Here is a 23663-nt window from a genome sequence, read left to right on the forward strand (position 1 = left end):
AATATGTTAATAGTTTTTCAACATCTGCCTCTTGAAATTTTCTTGTAATTGAGAGCATTTCTCAAATAAGACTTCTCCCTTGTGCCCTCATTACATTGTCAAACCTAGTGATATAAAATGTTGCATCTATGATCTGTTTGAGTGTATTGTATCAGTGATTCTACCATGGTACCTCTTGACGGTTCATAGACAACGGCGCGAAAGACAAAAGCGCGCGCCGACAATTGAGCACAGCGCGGAAGTGTGCGCTGCACAAAATTACAGTTTGTAGGGGCTCCGAGGGGGGTTTTGTTGGGGAACCCCCCCAGTTTACTTAATAGACATCGCGCCGACATTATGGGGGGTTTGGGGGGTTGTAACCCTCCACATTTTACTGTAAACTGAACTTTTTCCCTAAAAACAGGGAAAAAGTTCAGTTTTCAGTAAAATGTGGGGGGTTACAACCCCCCACACCCCCCACAACGCCCCCACAATGCGGCGCAATGTCTATTAAGTAAAGTGGGGGGGTTCCCCAACAAAACCCCCCTCGGAGCCCCTACAAACTGTAATTTTGTGCAGCGCACGCCTCCGCGCTGTGCTCAATTGTCGGCGCGCGCTTTTGTCTTTCGCGCCGTTGTCTATGAACCGTCAAGAGGTACCATGGTAGAATCACTGATACAATACACTCAAACAGATCATAGATGCAACATTTTATATCACTAGGTTTCACCCCGTCGGAGCCCTAAAAACAGTAATTTAGAGCGGCACGCGCCTCCGCGCTGCGCTCAATTGTCTGGGCGCGCCTTTGTCCCGGCGCGCTTTTGACCTGACACCCCTCGACAAGATTTGTGCTAATTGTTTCAGAAAGCTTGGCATATCCATCTTCATAAGAACATAAGAATAGCCTTACTGGGTCAGACCAATTGTCCATCTAGCCCAGTGTGTCATCTTCACGGTGGCCAATCCAGGTCACAAGTACCTGGCAAAAACCCAAATAGTAGTAACATTCCATGCTACCAAGCCCAGGGCAAACAGTGGCTTCTCCCATGTCTGTCTCAATAGCAGACTATGGAATTTTCCTCCAAGAACTTGTCCAAACCTTTTTTTAAAACCAGCTATGTTAACCGCTCTTACCACATCCTCTGGCAATGCATTCCAGATCTTAACTATTCCCTGAGTGAAAAATATTTCCTCCTATTGGTTTTAAAAGTATTTCCCTGTAACTTCGGCATATGTTCCCTAGTCTTTCAAATTTTTGATTGAGTAAAAAAATCGATCCACTTGTACCCATTCTATATCTCCCCTAACCTCGTTAGACTTTCCTCATAAAAGAAGAGTTCCATCCCCTTTATCATCTTGGTCACTTTCTTTGAACCTTTTTTAGTTTTGCTATATCTTTTTTGAGATAAGACCACCAGAAATGAGCACAGTACTCAAGGTGAGGTCACACCATGAAGCAATATGGAGCCATGTTTGCCATCCCTTTTCTAATAATTCCTAGAATCTTGTTTGCTTTTTTGGCCGCCGCTACACATTAGGCGGAAGGTATCAGCGCATTGCCTACAATGACACTCTGATCTTTTTCTTGGGTGCTGACCCCCCAAGATGGACCCTAGCATCTGGTAGCTATGATTTGGGTGGTTCTTACCAATGTGAATCAATCACTTTGTATTTGTCCACATTACATTTTTTCTAACATTTGGATGCCCAGTTTTCCAATTTCCTAAGGTCTGCCTGCAATTTTTCACAGTCTGCATGCGTTTTAACAACTTTGAACAGTTTAGTGTCATCTGCAAATTTAATCACCTCACTCGTCTTTCCGATTTCTAGGTCATTTATATATAAGTTAAATAGTCCCAGTCCCAGTACAGATCCCTGTGGCATTCCAGTATTTACCCTCCTCCTTTGAGAAAAATGGCCATTTAATCCTATCCTCTGTTTTCTGTCTGATAACCAATTCCTAATCCACAACTGAACATTGCCTTGTGACTTTGCTTGCAGAAATGCCTTTTCGCAAATGAGGAGCTTGGAGCTCTCTCTCACAGTTGGAAGTCTATGATTCTAGATTTCCTCAACTTCCACTCCCTACTGAAAAAAAAAAACCAAAGAAAACAACCAACTCTAAAAGAAATATATTTTTTCACCTACAAGACTGCTGGACATGTTTATGCCATTACCAGTTCAACCTTTGAGTCTTTAGTGAAAAGATGCCAGTGGTTTTGTGACAGTAATTAAGGTTTCCAAGAACTTCAAAACCATTAATTAACATTTTTCCTTGTAAGCCATTGTGTCCTTTTCTTGTTCATTGCAGGGAGCCATATTAGATATTTTGGTTTCTTTATCATGCATGCTTTAAAGGAAGCCAGCTCAGTCAGGTTTATAAGTGTAACTGAAGCACCTCTGACTGCAGCTACCTGTCATATGAATAAAATAAGCCATATCATAGTCACACATTAATCTTTCTTTTTTTTTTTTTTTTTTTGTATGAGCTGATAAACAAAAGTACCAGGTAGCAATTTTTTTGTTTTTGTGTAGGTCATGAAAGTTCTCCTGGAAGCCGATGTATGATTTCGGAGCTCATCTGGCCTCTGCAGCCATCTGGTGAGAATACAGATCAAGCGACTGTGAAGCCCACCTTTCTGTCGCGGTCTAGAACTAGCAGCCTGAGGCGCTCGTGTGAAGTAAGTCATAGGAACCTAATGTAATGGAAGAGATATAACAACATGATAAAAATGCTGAAATGGTTCTGTAATTGCAGGGTCTGCATAGTCCTTTTTTATCAGAGTGCCATTTGTGTTCTTAAATTTATAAACTATTGCCATCCTTGTAGGTAAGTGTACCCCAGTGGCGTCGTGAGGGTGAGTGACGCCTGGGGTGGGGGCGCCCCTCCCCCACCCTCTTCTCTGCCCTTCACTCCTTTCCGACCCCCATGCCACATGTCCCTTCCCTTCCTGACTTATCTGGATTCAGTTTAATTCGATGTTCCGTAAGCCATGTAGAGATTTGATCAAGTTTCTCATTAATAGATACAAGGTGGGCCACGGAAAAGTAGCTCGCCTCTGGCGACAGTATGACAAGATGAACGAGCAAGTGGATTGTTTTCAGTCACTTACTCACAAGTAACAACAGATGTTGTAAGTGGTCCTCGTTCACAACTATGCACCTTTGGGCACGTCGGATCATGTTGGCTGATACTACGTGCACATAACCCCTTGCTCACAGTTCGCTCCTCTGTAAACAGTTCATGAGTCACTTGAGGTGTGGCATGTTGCCCCATCTTGTTGGAAAAAGCAGTACATTTTTTCTTCTGGTGTGTGTTGGTTGTAAAATTGTTGAAAGATGTCCAGGTAAACCGTGGTATTCACAATTGATTCTAAGAAAATTAAGAACATAAGAAGTTGCCTCCGCTGAGACAAACCAGAGGTCCATCTTGCCCAGCAGTCCGCTCCCGCGGCGGCCCATCAGGCTTATTGCCTGAACAGTGGTCCCCGACTAATTTTATAACTTACTTCTAATCCTATCCCTATAACCTACCTCTACTCCTATCTGTACCCCTCAATCCCTTTGTCCTCCAGGTACCTATCCAAACCTTCTTTGAAGCCCTGTAGCGTGCTCCTGCTTATCACATCCTCCGGTAACGCGTTCCATGTATCCACTACCTTCTGGGTGAAAAAGAACTTTCTGGCGTTTGTTCTAAACCTTTCCCCTTTCAATTTCTCTGAGTGCCCCCTTGTACTTGTGGTTCCCCATAATTGAAAAATCTGTCCCTGTCTACTTTTTCTATGCCCTTCATGATCTTGAAGGTTTCTATCATGTCTCCTCTAAGTCTCCGCTTTTCCAGGGAGAAAAGCCCCAGCTTTTTCAGTCTGTCAGTATATGAGAAGTCCTCCATACCCTTTATTAGCCTACTTGCTCTTCTCTGGACTCTCTCAAGTACCGCCATGTCCTTCTTGAGGTACGGCGACCAGTACTGGACACAGTACTCCAGGTGCGGGCGCACCATTGCATGATACAGTGGCAGGATGACTTCCTTCGTCCTGGCCGTGATACCCTTCTTAATGATACCCAACATTTTGTTTGCCTCCTTGAGGCTGTGGCGCACTGTGCCGACGCCTTTAATGTTGTGTCTACCATCACTCCCAGGTCTCTTTCAAGGTTGCTCACCCCTAGCGGTGATCCCCCCATTTTGTAAGTGAACATCGGGTTCTTTTTCCCTACATGCACGACCTTGCATTTCCCTATGTTGAAGCTCATTTGCCACTTTTTGAAGCTCATTTGCCACTATTCGTGTTCCTGACAGTACCTCATATTCTGGGAATTTACGTGGCCTCATAAATGAAACCAAGCTTCGTCCGTCATGAAGTACAGCGATGGGTCCAAATGTCCATCAGCAACCATGTACAGTAATTTACACCATTTCCGAACCATACTCTGAATACGTTTAGCTGGTGGTTTTGTTCCTGGGTACTTGTTGGCAAAGGCTTTATGCGTTTCTTTAATCGATCTGCTTCGCACATAGCCTTCCACAATCACTATTCACTGTTCTAGAGAGAACACCATCTTTCTGGCACTGGTATTAGAGGTGGGTTACTTTTCCGTGGCCCACTGTGTAGTATCCCTGCTAAGTGTGTAGTTTTGGGGAAAAAGGGTATGTCAGGGGTAGAGAATAGGTATGGAAACACTACTCAACTAGTGCACGGATATTGCCGGTGTATTAACTGCCCATAATGGGAGAGCCTATAGCATCATAGGAGGTGGTAAGTGCATCCATATTAATGTTTTAAATGACAAATATAAAAAAAGATCTAAAAAAATCAAAATATCTAATAGAATATCACAAAAAATGAACTAATAGTACTCAGTTAAATTAACACCAATGTCGCTGGCAGTGGTGTTACCATTACATATTCAAAAGATCATATAACTAGTCACATATCTTGCTGATTCGACAGGCAGGTGATCAATAAACAATGTCGCTATGGAAATCCAAGAAGTTCATTGCCAGCAGCTGTGATTCCTCAAAGTGCAAATCCCTTAAACGTGAGTGAAATGTGCAAATAACAGAAATAAAAAATCCAACAGCTCCATGTTCAAATAATCCAAATAACCTCCCTCCTGAGTGAATGAGACTTGGCACCTAAGCAGTCTGCCCCTGCCTTAGAAGTTGCTGGCAACAGCACCAACACATATATACTGCCTGCAGCCTGACCTGGAGCTTTTCCTTTGACATGTCCTGCCCACACAGAAACAGGAAGTTGCCTCAGAAGGGGCGGGACACAGAAGAAATGCTCTGAGTCAAGCCACCAGCAGCATATGTGTATAGTTTAGGGTTTGAAAATCAAAGGTTAAATAAATAGGAGAAAAAATCTTTTATAAATCTATTCACCTAATAAATAATATAACACAAAAAGTGAATTAAATTATTTGAAGTATATATTATATTATTAAAAATAATTTATAGAGTGCTCAGTGTGAAATCTTATTCAAAACCAACAGGTTAATAGAATAAAGATGTATTAACATTCCATCATTGCACTCACCTACCTACCAGCCCTATACTTTTGATTAGATATAAGTTGTTCAAGCAGAATAATAGTGGTAAAGAGGTATAGATGAATACTTAGCTGGATATGATTGATGGATATAGTTTAGGGTTGCCAGATTTTCCAATTTGAAAATCCAGACCCCTAATCCCACCCCCAATTCCGCCCATCCCCTCCCTAATCCCGCCCCCAGTCCCACCCTAGCCCCGCCCCCACTGCCTGCTCTTGTCCGCAAATCATGTCAGGCAGGGAGGAAGGCCGCACATGCACATGAGATCCACGCATGTGCGGACTTCCTCCTTGCCCGACGCGATTTGAGGAGGCTTTTCGGGACGTCTGGTAACCCTAGTATAGCTGCCTGTACCATCAGCGCAGCAACTTCTAAAGAGAGAAAGATGTTTTAAGGTAGACCAGGAAGCAGGGGGAGGGGATTTGAGAAAGAGAAGATATGATGAATTTGGGGACAGAGGGGAGAGAGAGAGGAGTGCTGGACCAGGTGTGGGAGGGAGGATGGATGGGAGCCTTGACTTCTACATGGATCGCTGTGTTTTCGGCCATTTTTAATCCCCAAACTGCCCTCGGAGCTAATGCTTGCACTGTTGTGCTTGGCATCCAGAGTTACATGTTCACACATCCTTGCATATGATGGATTGCCAAGCTAAGCATAAAGAATAGTATTGCAAAAACTATTGTAGGCATGGAATATCGTTCCAGGACATGCACAAATGCATGCGTGGAATTCCAGGCACCAAAACAAATGTCTTCTGTGCCAAATATACTGTAGCTGCTGCTAGCACAGATCCATGTGTGCATATATCTGGCACGTTAGAAACATAGAAACATAGAAATAGACGGCAGATAAGGGCCACGGCCCATCAAGTCTGCCCACTCTAATGACCCACCCTATTTATCTTTGCGGATAGATCCCACATGTCTATCCCATCTGGCCTTAAAATCTGGCACGCTGCTGGCCTCAATAACCTGGAGTGGAAGACTATTCCAGCGATCAACCACCCTTTCAGTGAAGAAGAACTTCCTAGTGTCCCCGTGCAGTTTCCCGCCCCTGATTTTCCACGGATGCCCCCTTGTTGCCGCGGGACCCTTGAAAAAGAAGATATCTTCCTCCACCTCGATGCGGCCCGTGAGATACTTGAATGTCTCGATCATATCTCCCCTCTCTCTACGTTCCTCAAGTGAGTAGAGCTGCAACTTCCCTAACCGCTCCTCGTATGGGAGCTCCTTGAGTCCCGAGACCATCCTGGTGGCCATTCTCTGGACCGATTCCACTCAGCACATCCTTGCGGTAATGTGGCCTCCAGAATTGCACACAGTACTCCAGGTGCGGTCTCACCATGGATCTATACAGTGGCATAATGACTTCCAGTTTACGGCTGACGAAACTCCTGCGTATGCAACCTATGATTTGCCTTGCTTTGGATGAAGCTTGCTCCACTTGGTTTGCAGATTTCATGTCTTCCCTGACAATCACCCCTAAGTCTCTTTCCGCTTCAGTTCTTGTCAGGATCTCGCCATTTAGGGTGTAAACCTTGCATGGATTTCGGCTCCCCAGGTGCATGACTTTGCATTTTTTGGCATTGAAACTGAGTTGCCAGGACCTAGACCAGTAGAAGTAGGTCATGCATCATATCGTCTGCCATTGAATTTTTGTCTGTTGTGCTTTTGCTCACTACATTGCTTAGTTTGGCATCATCGGCGAATAATGTTATTTTACCTCGGAGCCCTTCTGTCAAGTCTCTTATATAGATGTTGAACAAGATCGGGCAAACAAGCATTACCGTGCTGTTTGCTTACTCAATTGGGGAGCAAAGCTCCAACATACAACTTTCTGCACTGGCCCCAGAGGTATGGGATAGAAGAAATAGCTTTAATCTTCTTACCACCATTGTCTTTGTCAACTTTGTTCATATATGAGCCAGATTATAGAACAGTTAGCATTAGAACTCTGATGATGAACAGCACAGTGACGGAATAGTCGAGGCTTTCACAATCATTTGTGGCTATTCAATCTGCAATGAAGTAAAAACTCAGATCAGAATAAAAGTTCAATTTTTTTTATTGCTCTGATTGTTGACTGCACTGTTCAAAGATGAATTTGGAACATTTATAACAAATGCTTAGTGGAACTAAGGGGTCCTTTTATCAAGCTGCAGTAGGGGTTTAGCAAGCGTAATACCGCGCGTTAAACCGCCTGCCGCGCTAGCCGCGTTAGTTTTTTAGCCGGCTGCGGGGGTTAGCGCGTTATGAAATGTCTGACGTGCTAACCCCGCTAGCACGGCTTGATAAAAGAACCCCTAAATCTCTCTATTGTACACACTAGTAAAAACAAAAGTCCTTTATATGAAAAAAAAAAAAAGAGGTCATTGCTTGCTGCTGATTTAAATACATTTCCCTTGTTATCCCAAATTTTCTCCACACAAAGCAGAAATGTGTAGGTCTTGCTGCCACTTACGTAAGCAGAGATTTTAAATGCCAGAATATTAAAGTTTGTCTGCAGATTCCACAGTGACAGGAGCATTGTCATTTCTGTTAAATAGTACTGGGTATTAAATATACAGAATGAGTAAATCTTACACTATGGGCTCCTTTTACAAAGCCGCGCTAGCGGTTTTAACGCACGCACTGGATTTGCGCGTGCTATAGCACGCACTAGCCGGAAATCTACCGCCTGCTCAAAAGGAGGTGGTAGCGGCTAGCGAGTGCGGCAATTTAGCATGCACTATTCCACGCGGCTTTGTAAAAGGAGCACTATATTATTATTACAGCACAGAATACGCCACCACATTTTTTGAAGTCTAAATTTATTTAACCTAATTTATAGAATTTTTAGCAGTTCAATTTTTTAAATATTGGGTCCTTCCTGAAGTCTTAGAGCATCTTCCAGACTGGCTTTACCTAGAATGGCAACTTATGTCCCCATTGAGGCATTTCTTTGAGCTAACATTGCCCCGGCATTTTCACAGGCTAAAACTGCTTCCAGATAAGTGGCTTTTTTCAACATTGCTTCTAAATAATTGACTTTAGTCATCTTTTTCAGTGGAGTGGATGAGTGCTTTAAAAATTCAAAGAAGGACATTGACAAAAAGTATTTAAAATTAAGTATGTAAAATTTTGTAAAAAAAAGGTTAGAAAAAATCATATTAAGTTGAAAGGAAGAGTTTCTGTAAACAGTTTATGACTGTGCGTAGGCTCCATTTCTGAGGCATTTTCCTGTGCAACTGGGCAGAAATTTTTCGCCGTTATAGAATGCACTTTTCCATTTGAGTGGATTTAGATATTTTAATGTAGTTTTGTGTATATATACCACTCGGGATAGTTTGATACAGGTTATACCAGTTGTCTCAAACTCGTGGCCTGGGGGCCACATGCGGCCCGCCAGGTACAATTTTTAGGCCCTTGGTATGTTTATCATAATCACAAAAGTAAAATAAAAACATTTTCTTGATCATATGTCTCTTTAGCCATAAATTACAATATTATTATTAAGACAGCCACAAGGAAAGATTTATAAACTATAAAGAGTTTTACCTCATGCAAAATTGTCATTTCGTTAATAAGATATTAACTATTTTTTCTAAGGCCCTCCAAGTACCTAGAAATCCAAAATGTGGCCCTGCAAAGGGTTTGAGTTGGAGACCACTGGGTTATACCCATTGAGATTGTGTCATGTTTTGAGTATCAAATTACCACGTATTTATAAGGACAATAGTATTTTGCTAGCTACATGGAAAACCTTAAAATTCATCAACAACTTAACATCTGTACTGGTACAATAGTTCACGTGTCAATCCTTATGGTTGAACTCCAAGATTCAAACTGTCGAGTCTAAGATCCTCTGGAAGCATTGGATGCAGGCAGGTATACGCACGTTAGATGATGTGTTATCAAATGGGAAAATGCTTGATTTTTCACGACTGCAACAATCATTTGGCATTACAAAGTCTCAAGCATATAGGTGGCTGCAGTTGAAGCAGGCCATTCAGAAAGGGTTCCCTGATTGGCGAAATTTAAAGGATCAGTATAGCTTGCCGAGCCTATACTTCCAGACAGATTTGCTAGGGCATCAGGCAGCCAAGTGGTATCAATTAATATCTGAATTTTTTAATAAGAAACTAAAAACTAGTTTTAAAGACATTTGGAGTATTGAGATAAAGCAGCAGATTTCTGTGTCTCAATGGTCACGAATTTGGACTTGGAGGATGAGATGTACAGCGTCAGCATCTATGAGACAAACATGGGGTTTTTTTTGTTGCATAGAAGTTTTTGGACCCCTGTTAGATTACAAAAGCTAGATAGTTCAAAATCTAATACATGCTGGCACTGTCATCTTGACATAGGGACACTGGATCATCTGTTGTTCTATTATCCTTTGATACTCAATTTTGGAAGTCTATATGGGGACATATTAATTTGATTCTGGAAAGTGCAGTTCCGCTGTCGTACAAAGCGGTAATCTGTGGGACATTGGAATCTCCTACTCCTCCAATAGATAGACATAAGAGCAGATTACTCGGTAGCCATGCAAATGGTGACTACAAATTGGAAGAATTTTGATAGATTAAATTTCATCTTTTGGTAGAATTCATTATGCATGTGCTATAAGTACGAGAAAATGAATTCTGAACAAACGGGTAATAATAAGTTGTTTAAATTGAAGTGGGGTCCATCGACCAGTTTTATCAATTCTAATTAAATGGTTTATTTCCCTGTTTCTGGTTTAATTTGCACATCCAGGGGATGGGGGTGGGTGGGAGGGAGAGGGATATTAAATTAGGATTTGCTTATTAATTACATGTAAGTATGTATTGTTGTATGGTTTATTTGGATACATTGAAATCAGGGTGGGTGGGGGGGGTGAAAATGGTTTCTTATGTATTTATGGATGGATCTAAGTGCTGGTTTTCAAATTACTTGTATGTATTCCTTTGTGCACTGTTTGTAGACTGAAAACTTAATATGTGCGCTGGAAATTCTGACCTTTGTCTATTTAGTCCCTGGGTGATCCATTTGCAGGGCAGAACTTAGCTCACAGTTGGTGAAATAGAAGGGCACAACTCTCTGGAATCTTGTTTTCTTAGTAGTGGTTATTCTATAACTTACATTATGATGTTAGGTTGTGTGCCAGTGACCTCTAATGGTGCAGAGGAAAACTGCAAATATGTTTCATAAAGTGCATTACAATTTTGCAGTTACCAGAGCTTCCATGATACATGTTAGGGGCATTCTCAGCATTTTCCACATGACTGATGCTGAGTCAATATACAGATAAATTTAATATAGGTTGCCAAAACTAAGGTGCCAAAAACTGGGCACTAGGCTAGCATTCCATAACATCAGAGTTGAATGCCAAATCTGTTATAGAATACTAGCTTAAGTTCACAGGTACACACAAAACTCTAGGCACAACCTCTTACACTATGTCTGTGGATGTTTTGGAGAGGTTTTTCTAGGTACTTCTGACCTGGATTGGCCACTGTGGAAATAGGATACTGCCTGGGCAATGTTTCCTCTAATCTGCGCAGCTGCACACCTCTTTTGAAGACCCTGCATAGCAATTCAGGACTGCCGAGCACCAGGAGCAGCACATCCCTACCTTATTTCCGCCGCCATCCCGGCAGCCGCTGCTGCTTCTAAATGAGCAGCAGTAGCGGCAAAACAGCCTGCAGCGCGCTTACGTGAGGCTGCACTCGCAGGATTCAGCAACCTGTGATATCCCGGTACCGCAGGTTGCTTGATCCCATCTTATAGGAATAATGCTGCTTGCAATCCACCTCACAAGCAGATTTAGTCCTGTGGCCCAGGAGCATCGATGAGTTCCCCCTCCCCCCCCTCTATACACCAAAACCCCATGTATATCTCCCCTCAGACACTCCAACTCCCCTACTTGAAAAATTCATTCATGGTCCAGGAGGATCTGGTGGGGTGCAGTGGGATCATAAATTGGGGTCCAGTTTGGGAGATGGTATTTGATAAATCATACTTTATGGTGAAGCTCAAATGAAACGGCAAGAAAAGAAGTTGTACTTTTTTATTTTTACAGATGGATAATGAACAGAATATGAATACCTCAAAGCAGAGATACTCTGGGAAAGTCCATCTTTGCATTGCTCGCTACAGGTAACAAAGAACAAAATAAAGCTCTTTATTTGACCTGTGGTGTTCTCACGCTTCCTTCCAGTACAGCTTAATCTAACCTTCACTGGGGGCATGGTGCCATGAGCCCTCACTAACACCTTTTCATTTATTTTGATTTATATCCCGTCCTTCCCAACGAGCTCAGAACGGGTTACAAGGAATAAATCCCTTCTTGCCTAGCTTAGAGATCACAGTAACAATCACAAACCAGGGGCCATAGACCAAATCTCTCTGGAATCCAATAAGAAAGCAGCCCAATTCCGGCCAAGTTACTGTTGGGGTGCAGGGAGGAAGTCAAAATCAAATTTTCCACTACATATGAACTTGCTATAAAATATGAGTGCATAAAGACTTAATATCGTACAGTGGCCAGGTGAACTGAAAGTGATTTCAGAGAGGAGCCACCTCGTGCTGATGAAAATTTAAAGAGGTACGGAGTGGAAAAGGGGGGAACGAGAGTGGGGTAAGAGGAAGAGGTGCTGGTTCCCCCACCAAGACAGCACCTATGGCTGCCGTCCCTCCTCCCCCCACCCCACCTTAATACACCACTGGGGGCAGGGAACTACCAGGATGAGATTCTGACTTTTTCCGAGTCAGTTCCATCCATGGCAATAATGTAATACTCTTAAACCCAGGGCCAACTTTAAGCAGGGCCCTGCATTTAACTGAGTTGGTTTTCCAACTGCAGCTGACTAAAAGTTACAGCTTCTTTTTCTTTATACTGTATCTGCATCTCCCTCTCTGTCTCCTTCTTTCTCCCTCTTCCTTCCCCTCCTACTTGATAATTGTGCTCCTCAACTGATGCTCTATACTCCTCCCTTTGCACTGCAAACCAGCCCTTACATCTCATTTAAAATCATGTCCTTGATCGGGGGGAGGGGGGGTTGCACCAACATATTGGTCCACACAGGGCCTTGCAATAGCTAAGGATACCCACTCCCTCCTGCCAGAAACCCCCCCAAAAAAACTTGCCCCCACCTCGACAACCCCCAAGACCACCCAGATTCCCCCTTCCCCGTACCTTTTTCATGTAGGCCGGCCAGAGGGATGCTTCTCCTTCCAGCCAGAAGGCCCGTCTCCACAGAATGGGGGGCTTCCCCAGGATGCACCGGGGAGGGGTCTAAAGCCCTGATTGGCCCAGGCGCCTAAGGCCCTTAGCATAGGAGGGGCCTTAGGCGCCTTGGCCAAACGGAATCTTAGGCCTCCCTCACAGTTCATTCTGGGATGCACTGGATGTAGCCTAAGACTCCAATTGGCCAGATCTCTTAGGCCACCCTTAGGCCGGTGATCTTCTGGGGAGAGGTTTCCGGCAGGAGGGACTGGGCATCCCTCCTGCCATTGATCTGCGGGAGACGGTGGCAGGAGGAATTGGGCACTCCTTCTGCCGCAGACATTCCGTGGAGGGGGGGAGTTTGGGGGTTCTGCTATGAGGGACTGGGCATCTCTCCTGCTGTTGATCTTCAGGGGGGGTTTCCAGCAGGAGGGACTGTGCATCCCTCCTGCCATTGATCTGCAGGAGATGGTGGCAGGAGGAATTGGGCACTCATCCTGCCGCAGACATTCTGCAGGGGGGGGGGGAGTTTGGGGGTTCTGGCAGGAGGGACTCGGCATCCCTCCTGCTGTTGATCTTCAGGGGGGGTTTCCGGCAGGAGGGACTGTGCATCCCTCCTGCCATTGATCTGCGGGAGATGGTGGCAGGAGGAATTGGACTTTGCAGCTAGGGGGTTTCCTGACATGGCTACTGAGCAGATCGCAACATGGAGATTCCCTTGCCGCAATCAGTTCAGCAGCAACATGATTCTCTAACTGGCACCTGTGACATGGATGCCGGTTAAAGAATTGGAGTGGTCAGACGAGCCGGACAGATGCGATTCTACATAGGATTCCCATGTGTGATTCCCAAAAGCCGCTTAGACAGCTGCTGAGAATGGGTGTCCTATACAGAATCTAGCCCTTAGTGTTGTGATGTGACCTTGTAAAATCCAGAACAGTACAAAACACCTGCTGGGCCCAAATTAAATTCTTTTTCTTTAGTAAAATATTAGCCTAATGAGGAGAACATGAAAAGACCCATAATTACTAAAATGACAGTGGTGTACATAAACCAGCTTGAACTTAGGCCCAGACACAGCTTAGTTTTAATTAAATAATTGGTACCAGCCCTACAGTATAAGAATCTGGCTGAAAAAGATGGACCATTTTTATATCTCATAATAAAAGGAGCAAGACTTAAAAGATAAAAGCAAATGTATTTGCATTATATATTGCCATCAGTTTGCAGAGAGCTGCAAAAAATAATGTGTATGATTACAATTGCAGGAAATCAGAGACACAGAACTTGGTATAGGGGTATTTTCAATATGATGTCTAAATCTGATTTTGAACATTATAGAAAACACGTCAAAAAATGCAGTAGAGAAAATGGCCATTCTTTTTGTTTGGAACATGACCATTTGCTAGATGTTTTTGAGCTTAGGAAATTGGAAGACTGGGCGTCCAAGTGGCAGATGAAATTTAATGTGGACAAATGCAAAGTGACGCACATTGGGAAGAATAACCCAAATCACAGTTACCAGATGCTAGGGTCCACCTTGAAGGTTAGCGCCCAAGAAAAATATCTGGGTGTCATCGTAAGCAATACGATGAAACCTTCAGCCCAATGTGCAGCAGCAGCCAAAAAAAGCAAACAAGATGCTAGAAATTATTTTAAAAAGAGATGGTTAACAAGACTAAGAATGTTATAATGCCTCTGTATCGCTCCTTGGTGCAACCTCACCTGGAGTATTGCATTCAGTTCTGGTCTCCTTATCTCAAGAAAGATATAGAGGCGCTAGAAAAGGTTCAAAGAAGAGCAAACAAGATGATAGAGAGGATGAACTTCTCTTGTATGAGGAAAGACTAAAAAGGTTAAGGCTCATCAACTAGGAAAAGATACAGCTAAGAGGAGATATGAATGAAGTCTACAAAATCCTGAGTGGAGTAGAATGGGTACAAGTGGATCAGTTTTTCACTCAGTTGAAAATTAAAAATTACCAAGACTAGGGGACACTCAATGAAGTTACAGGGAAATACTTTTTAAACCAACAGGAGGAAATATTTTTTCACTCAGAAAATAGTTAAGCTCTGGAATGCTTTGCTAGAGGTTGTGGTAAGAGCAGATAGCATATATGGTTTTAAGAAAGGTTTGCCCTGGATCAGTAGCATGGAATGTTGCTACTCCTTGGGTTCTGGCCAGGTACTAGGGACCTGGATTGGCCACCATGAGAATGGGCTATTGGGCTTGATGGACCATTGGTCTGACCTAGTATGGCTATTCTTATGTTCTTATTTGAGCCAAACATAAGACAATCAAGCCATTGTAGCATGAGTTGGTTCTGAGGCACTGTGGAATGACATCATAATCTCAGCTCTGGAATGTTGCTCTCATTGGGGTTCCAGAACCTTGCTATTCTTTGAAATGCTGGAATGTTGCTACTCTTTGGGTTTTTGCCAGGTACTAGTTACGTGGATTGGCCACCATGAGGACGGGCTACTGGGCTAGATGGATCATTGGTCTGACCCTATAAGGCTATTCTTTTTTCTTTTTTATTTTAACCCATCCAAACGAAAATCATTCACAAGCCATTGGGATGTAGACAAGGCTAGCATTTTTAGTAGACTGGTCACACAGACATCTCAGCAGAGTAGTGGAGCACCCTAGGGGGCACTGAAGTGATCTTCACATAAAAGGTCCCAGGTACACATCTTACCATAACCCCCTTATATTGTATTGTAAGCCCTCTAAAGCCCAACCAAAACTTACTATACCCACCTTTACACCACAATAGCCCTTATGCCTGCAAGTGTTATTTAGGTACAGTAGGTTTTGAGTTGGTTTTGGAGGGCTCACACATTTCACCACAAGTATACTAGGTAGACTGAGTTATGGGCCTGGATCTCCATCTCTGTAGTCCATTGCATGGGCCACTAGGATATTCCAGCAACCTGCTTGCTGCTCTAATAGGATTGGCCATAATATCAGAAGCAGTCATACACATGTATGTAATGTTTTTTTTTCCACATCTTTGGGTATGGGAGGAGGTCAGTGACCACTGGGAGAGTAATTAGGCTTCATTCCTTAATCCCTCCAGTGGTAATCTGGTCAGTTTGAGCATTTATTCATTATTGAAACAGGTCTAGCCAATTTTTGTCCTGAACTTTTTCTACCATGTTCCATTATTTCAAGAAAACATCCAAATTATAAGCCCACCTGATTGCCGCCCAAACCCTCCCTCTTGAGATTTACATGCATTGCAGACAAACTGCATAGAAAAGCATCTAAAATATGGGTTTTTAAAATAATGATTTTGACGTTTTAGCAAGAAAAACATCCAAATGCCACCTTATGACATTTTGGGGGCATTTTTCTTTTTTTCCTTTTTTTAAATGAGCTCCATAATGTAACATTTTGGGGAATATACAATGGAGACGGTACATGTAAATCTCTCCCTGGCATGTTCATTTTGAGTATCCTATAAATCGAACTAGCTAGGCATGTCCTGAGGACTTAGTTAAGAGTACTTATTCTGGACATTATCAAACTTTTTTCCTGCTATATCACACACCGATATGCCAATTCCATGTACACAATGATCACTGACATGCAAGGTGTTTGTCAAATGTCAGAGATAACTAGCTTTTTTTATTTTTTTGTTAAATATTTTTATTAGCGATTGCAATACAGAGCGTACAGGAATCCAGCTGTACAAGGACGCAAGGCACACAATAAGTACAAACTGTATGGGAAACTCCAACAGGCAGTATACAGAGAAAGACATGAATGGGATATCTCTATACAGTCCAGTCGCAATCTGAAATTTTGTACTTTTTGACACCAGAAAAAAAAAAATCTCAATCGCAATTCACGTTCTCAAACCCAATCACACCATTTGGACTTTTAATGATGTCTATATGTTGTTTCATTTTAGTTATAACCCATTTGATGGACCAAATGAGAATCCAGAAGCGGAGCTGCCCCTGACAATGGGAAAATACCTCTATGTGTATGGTGACATGGATGAAGATGGATTCTATGAAGGTTTTTGTTCCTGTCTAATTGTTTATTGATCATGAATGAAATATGCGATAGAATCAAAGCTTACTCATATTCTCCATTAACAAAGTTATAGATTTCAAATCTGAGTTCCTTTGTTGGGAAGTATAGTCTAGACCAGTGTTTCTCAACTCGGGCCTGGAGTACCCACTTACGAGTCAGGTTTTCAGGATATCCACATTGAATTTGCATAAACTTGATTTGCACTGAGGAATAGTGGCTCATGGCCAGTGGGAGGCGATGTCTATGGGACAGTAATGGAATGGACGTCAGGACATGATAGTGCAGTATTTTGTGGAGTTTTTCTACAAAAATGCCTGCTTTTCGTATGATTCTGGGTAACTCTAGTCAGATACAAACATATGTGTTAGTTAAGGCCACGCCCAATAGAAGCGTACAAAAAGTTGGTGAATAAAAATCTGAATATGGATGTAGCCAAGGCCAGAAAAACACAGTACAGATTAATATTAAGGAAAAGCATAATAATATTCTTTTTATATACTTTGCTATTAAGCTAGATCATAGAGGAAATCAGGATATACATGAACTCCATCTCTGTTTTTCAGTGTCTTCTGCTTGGCTTTACTCCATTTTGTGTTCAGCCTATGTCCCTAGTCTTTGTTCAGGTTTTTCCCGCTTTTAGTCTCCTGGTTCTAATTGATACCAGATGTGCCTTAGGCTGGTTAGGAAGAGCATATTAGATTACGTATCCCAAACTGAGATATAACATGCATTAAATATGAATGACATATAATGTGTGAAACTATGAATGTTTGGGGCCCCCGAATGTGTGATATGTGGTGATATGAATGATTTGTAAAAGAAGGGGTACTTAAAGTGAAATAGTTTATATAAGGAATACTAAGGAAAAATCCTAAAGCAACATCTGGAAATAATTAGTCAGAAACTGCTGTACCAGTCTCCAGCATAGGAAGGGGAGCATTGGAAGCCCACACTTAGGACTGTGTATGTGTAACATGAAGCTGTCAGGATTCAGGGAGAGGGGGAAACAGCCCCTCCTCCTTAACTGTGCTGACAGGGAGAGCCGAGAATTTCTCAGCACTTTTTAACAAATGCAGGTTCTCTTAATATACTTTTTTTAAAAGGATAAAATGTTAATGTATATTCAAGGATGACTGTAAACAAACAAATATGATTTCTGAAACTTTTAAATATGTAAAGGAATTTTCTTTGTCCAAATTTAAGTACAACCTCTCTTAGTGGATTGGTTGACAGCCAATGATGTCAAACTGGACTGAAGGTATATATTGGGAAGCAATGCATTATCGAGCTGAGATCGTTATCAGAAGGCCAGCATTTTGGCAACTATAACGACCTCCCGCTAACTCAACTAGCCTTTTGAGTTCCATGATGGAAAAATAAAAGCAATAAATAATTATTTTGGTAAACCTTGCGTTATGCATCATTTCCATGTTTTTGTTATTTTGCACACCTTGAGTGAAAGCTAGCAGCTTAATTGGCAACTGCAGCTTTATGAGTGTGCTGGCATCCAATTACCCATGCTCAGCACACACTGCCTCCATTATATGCAAATGTATTTCATGCATATTCATTGTGGATATCTTGAAAACCTGACTGGCAAGGAGGTACTCCAGGACCAAGTTGAGAAACACTGGTCTAGAACAAGGGTAGGCAATTCTGGACCTCAAGAGCCACAGGCAGGTCAGGTTTTCAGGATATCCACAATGAATATGTATGAGATGGATTTACATGTACTGCCTCTTTGAGATGCAAATCTATGCATATTTATTGTGGATATCCTGAAAACCTGACCTGCCTTTGGCTCTCGAGGACCAGAATTGCTTATCCCAGGCCTAGAAGGGCTTCATATAAGGCTTATGGTACTTGCCAAGTTGTAAATATTGGATTAATGCATGCAGAATTTAATATGAACCTCGTACTTCCACATCTCTGCCATTCTTGCTTAAGAATGAGTTAAAAAATACAAAAAGCGCATAAAGTATGAATCTAGAAGTCATAATATTGTGTCAAGCAACTGTTTATTGTATAATAATGTGTATGCAAACAGTCCTAAATTAGAAATCTGTTGGAACTTGGCCAGATGGCAAAGCCCCACGCTATTATATCACTCACGTTTCTTCTGTAGTGCATTAAAAATTTGATAAAAGAGACAACACAGCCATTTCAGAACAAAGAGAAGAAACTGTGCCATCATGTCTCTCTTCATAACGCCTCCAAGTTCCTGATGTTGTGATAGCCTTCAATAATGACAACTGTGGAAATATATTTTTTTAATCATTTAAATAAAACAAAAACTTGAGAGCTAGTCCAATCCAGCGCATCTGCTTTAGAAGCTAGCATCTGAATTTTATCTGAATATTAGAATAAAATCAAAATGATTATGGAGCTTGTTTACAAAACTGTGTTAAACACTAATGTGTGCTTATTGCAACAAAAAAATGGCTTACCATGTGGTGCACACGCTACCCACATACTAGAAAAGAAAATTTTATTTTTTAGCTTTGGGGGATGATCTGGGGCAGAAAGTGGGCATGTAAGCTCGTATTACGAAAAAACCACACTGGCTGCCTGTGGAAGCAGGGGTCATCTTTAAGTTTGCTTGCCTCTGCTTCAAAACCAAAACAGGTTCATCCCCAATCTATCTGTCTCATCATTTCGAATTTCGAAGCACAACTTGTACACGTAGCGCCTACTTCTTCACTTTTCCATCCTTGAAGGGCTGTATCTACCAGAGATTCCTTGAAAGAACATTATCATTTCAAATGCACTCTCTTATCAAACCTTTAGGAAGTCAATCAAAACTTATCTCTTTGATAAATTTCTCTGACCCCCACTTCTGCCCTGATGTATTTCTAAAACACTTCCAGACAAATTTGATTAACCTTAACATGCTAATGTAATTTCGAAATTTTTCTGTAATATCACTGTCTGTATACAGTTTCTTCCTCTGTAAACCGCTCTGAACTGTTTGTGGTATTGCAGTATATAAAAATTAAGTTTAGTGCACGAGGCCATACCAGGGGCTCACTCACTAGTGGCCATGCGACAATGGGAAAATTAGCTCCTGGCTATTAATACAGAAAGTTGGAAAATCAGCCATTTTACGCCAATGGTAAAATTGGCCTTAACATGTGGGAATGACCTGTGTAAGGGCAGGCTAAGGCCAGTTTTTATCGCTGTTTGGTAAAACAGCCCCTATATCTTTCCAGTGCTCCACTATGGTACTTGGATTGAGCAATGTGTAAGAAGTCATGGTTAGGATAGTCATATAGGTCAATAAGGAGTAGGGTCACTTTGTGACCGATAATGCTCTGGGGGTAGTTTTACCCGGAGCCCCTAGCTCATCAGCCCATTAACAATGGGAAATATCTGAATCTGGAAATGGCGGTCAGTTCCTGAAATTCAGAGGTGAACATTCTTTGTTAGCGAGAGGTCCTTATCAGAAAAGATAACCATTGTGAATAGATTTTTGGATGTTAGAAAAATTTATTGTGACATATAATTCGATTAGGCTAGTTTATTTATTGTCTTTCCATAACACTCCTTGGTTCAAACAACAGAGCAATTTACAATACAAGACTAATAAAAAGAGATAAAATAAATATAAAAGAAGAAAAGGAGGAAACCCTCAGGAAAGAAAGAACTAATCAAGAGCCAAAAGAAAAAAGGAAACAGCTAAATGTCTCAATTACCAACTAAGGACATACCACAGGGAAGGGGTAAAACACGGACCTGACGGACCTCGCAGATCTAAAACCGCACGTCCTTAAAAATCTGAGGTCCGTGCCACTTGTAGTTAGTTTATGGCTCTGACAGACCTCGATGACAATTTAGCACTGACGGATCCGTCTCAGCATAGGGAGGGAAAGTATTAGGATCCGTCAGCGCTACAATGTCATAGAGGTCTGTCAGAGCCGCGGACCTCAGATTTGTAAATTTTCTGGGGCTGCAGGAAACCGATTTAAAGGATTCGTTTTAGAGCCGCTCCAGCACTAGTCTCTGGCTCTGACAGATCTCGATGACATTTTAGCGCTGACAGATCCTAATACTTTTCCCTCCCTATGCTGAGATGGATCCCTCAGCGCTAAATTGTCATCGAGGTCTGTCAGAGCCAGAAACTAACTACAAGTGGCACGGACCTCAGATTTTTAAGGACATGCGGTTTTAGATCCACGAGGTCCGTGAGGTCCATGTTTTACCCCTTTCCCATACCACAGTATCTCTCATTCCTTGACCTCGGAGGTTGATGGGAGTGTCTCGTGATGAACATATTTCTCCCATAGTTTGTTTAGAGTTCTGAAAGGACTTGGTTATTTTCCCTCTAATTCTATATATGGCACAAAAAACTGTGTGTGCAAATGAATTGCATAATGAGCCAATCAGGGATAACAATCAATTACTGGCCCTAATTGGCAATAATTTGAATTCACGCGTGCATCTTTTAGTCACTATTCTATAAACATGTGTGGGCAATTTTTTTTTTTTTTTTTTTTGTAAATCTTTATTCATTTTTATACGTACAATAAGTGTGATAATACATAAACATATTTGCACATTGAGAATATCACTTAATATTTACCAATAATACCAATCATAAAATCTTATCTCCCTCCCTTCCCACCCCTTCATAATAAGTAATTAAATTATTTTATATAAGATGGTATACTTAAAATCCACCCCCCCACCCCCACCCCCCGAAAAATGAACTTTAAGAATTAAGGGAAAAGTAACAAATTTTGTTAATGGCTCCCACACATCTTGAAATTTCCTAATATATCCTCACTGTGTTGCTCTTACTCTTTCCATTTTATACATCTTAAATAATAAAATGCTAGCCCGCGCATGTGCAGTAGCGAAACGTGTTCCCTGATCACTTTTCTGTCGGGATGTGGCCGCACGAGTGCGCATGCGCGCGTATTACCTCACAAAGGCGGTGAGCTCTGACACCAACAGCAGCGCCACTGCGATCGGAAAAGCACAGCACAGCCGGCGACTCCCCCCTCCCGCCCTCACTCACTGCCAAAACTACCACCTCCTCCTTCTCGCCGGCTCACCCGCTTTTAAATGAAGAGAACGCTGGCTTTGCTGTCTTCTGTCCACTGCGGGCCGCCCTCTCTGACTACTTCCGCTTTCCGCTAGGGTTGGCCGCAGTGGATAGAAGACGCCAAAGCCAGCGGCTGTAACTGCCGATCTCTGTTCCTCCCGGGGGGGGGGTGTCTGGGAGGAGAGGGATCGCGGCCACTCAGCGCCCCCACCGAGGAGTCCAGCAACTTTCCGCTGCCCGGGACCCGACTCATTTGCCGCCCCTCCCCTCTTCCCTTACCGCGGGCCCGACTGGCGATTTAAGCAGCATGTCAGCAGTCTTCACACGCTGCTTCGGGCCCTTCTACTGCCCTGATTTGCTCCGGACATGCCAGAGTAAATCAGGGCAGTAGAAGGACCCGAAGCAGCATGTGAAGACTGCTGACACGCTGTTTAAATCGCCATGTGTAGTCGGGCCTGCGGGAAGGGAAAGGGGGTAGAGGAAACGCTAATGCAGGCACAGGGAACTGGTGTGGGGGAGGGAAATGGAAGGGGGAGGGAATGCTGCTTTGGACAGACAGACAGAGGGAGGAAGGGAGAAAGAAAAGAAGAAAGACACGGGCAGGTGCACAGGGAACTGGTGTGGGGGGAGAAAAATGGAGGGGGAGGGAATGCTGCTTTGGACAGACAGACAGAGGGAGGAAGGGAGAAAGAAAAGAAGACACAGGGGCAGGTGCACAGGGAACTGGTGTGGGGGAAGGGAAATGGAGGGGGAGGGAATGCTGCTTCAGACAGACAGAGGGAGGAAGGGAGAAAGAAAAGAAGACAGGGGCAGGTGCACAGGGAACTGGTGTGGGGGGAGAAAAATGGAGGGGGAGGGAATGCTGCTTTGGACAGACAGACAGAGGGAGGAAGGGAGAAAGAAAAGAAGACACAGGGGCAGGTGCACAGGGAACTGGTGTGGGGGAAGGGAAATGGAGGGGGAGGGAATGCTGCTTCAGACAGACAGACAGAGGGAGGAAGGGAGAAAGAAAAGAAGACAGGGGCAGGTGCACAGGGAACTGGTGTGGAGGGAGGGAAATGGAGGGGGAGGGAATGCTGCTTCGGACAGACAGACAGAAGGAGGAAGGGAGACAGAAAGAAAAGAAGAAAGACACAGGGGCAGGGAGATATACAGAAAGACAAACAGACAAAGAGGGCCAGGGACAGAGACAGACAGAAAGAAAGACAGCGGGAGTCGTGTCAGGAGGGGTGCGGGATGCAGCAGAAGGAACTTTTCCAATGGGTGCAACTGGGTGACTGTCGGGAACCTCTGATCAGGGGCAGAGCAAGGTAAGTGTATCATAGGGATAAGAAGGAGGAGGGTGGGAGAAAAAGGAAGGGACGCCTACTTCTGGACAAGGGGAGAAGGAAAGAGGTGCTGATGGACAGGGGGGAAGTAAAACAAAGGGAGAAGGGCTGCTGCTGCTGTATAAGGAGAGCAGTGAAGGGGTGGTGGTGGACACAGGGGAGGTAAAAGGAAGGGAGAATGGACAGGGGGAGCAGGCAAGGGGTGGTGATGGACAGCCAAGGAAAAAGAAAGACAGAAAGAAAGAAAGCGGCTAAGGAGAGAGAGAGAAAGAAATAAAGAGAGACACACACACATATATTCTAGAACCCGTTAATGTAACAGGCTATAAGACTAGTATGACATAATGAATTCCACCAAAAATTATAATTTAGTCTACTCCAGTTCTTCCAGTTATAAGTAATGTGTTGAATGGCAACCCCAGTGGTATAAATTGCTAACTGGATTTATTAAAAAGAAACCAAACACTAGTCTGAGAGACATTTGGAGCATTGAGATTAAGCATCAAATTTCTGCATCTCAA

General features: G+C 42.9%; 1 protein-coding gene across 18 annotated transcripts in view; it reads left to right on the forward strand.

Annotated features, from left to right (window-relative positions):
• The window catches only part of RIMBP2 (RIMS binding protein 2), a 598797-nt gene that overhangs the window by 418058 nt on the left and 157076 nt on the right, over positions 1-23663 (forward strand). For all 18 annotated transcript variants that reach the window (XM_033956341.1, XM_033956346.1, XM_033956345.1 and 15 more), the window contains 3 exons: positions 2515-2660; positions 11581-11657; positions 16643-16752. In XM_033956341.1, the coding sequence (XP_033812232.1) occupies positions 2515-2660; positions 11581-11657; positions 16643-16752 (333 nt within the window). The remainder of the gene's footprint in view (positions 1-2514; positions 2661-11580; positions 11658-16642; positions 16753-23663) is intronic.

The sequence above is a fragment of the Geotrypetes seraphini genome, chromosome 8 (genome assembly GCF_902459505.1).
Source record: "Geotrypetes seraphini chromosome 8, aGeoSer1.1, whole genome shotgun sequence".
Lineage (NCBI taxonomy): Eukaryota > Metazoa > Chordata > Amphibia > Gymnophiona > Dermophiidae > Geotrypetes > Geotrypetes seraphini.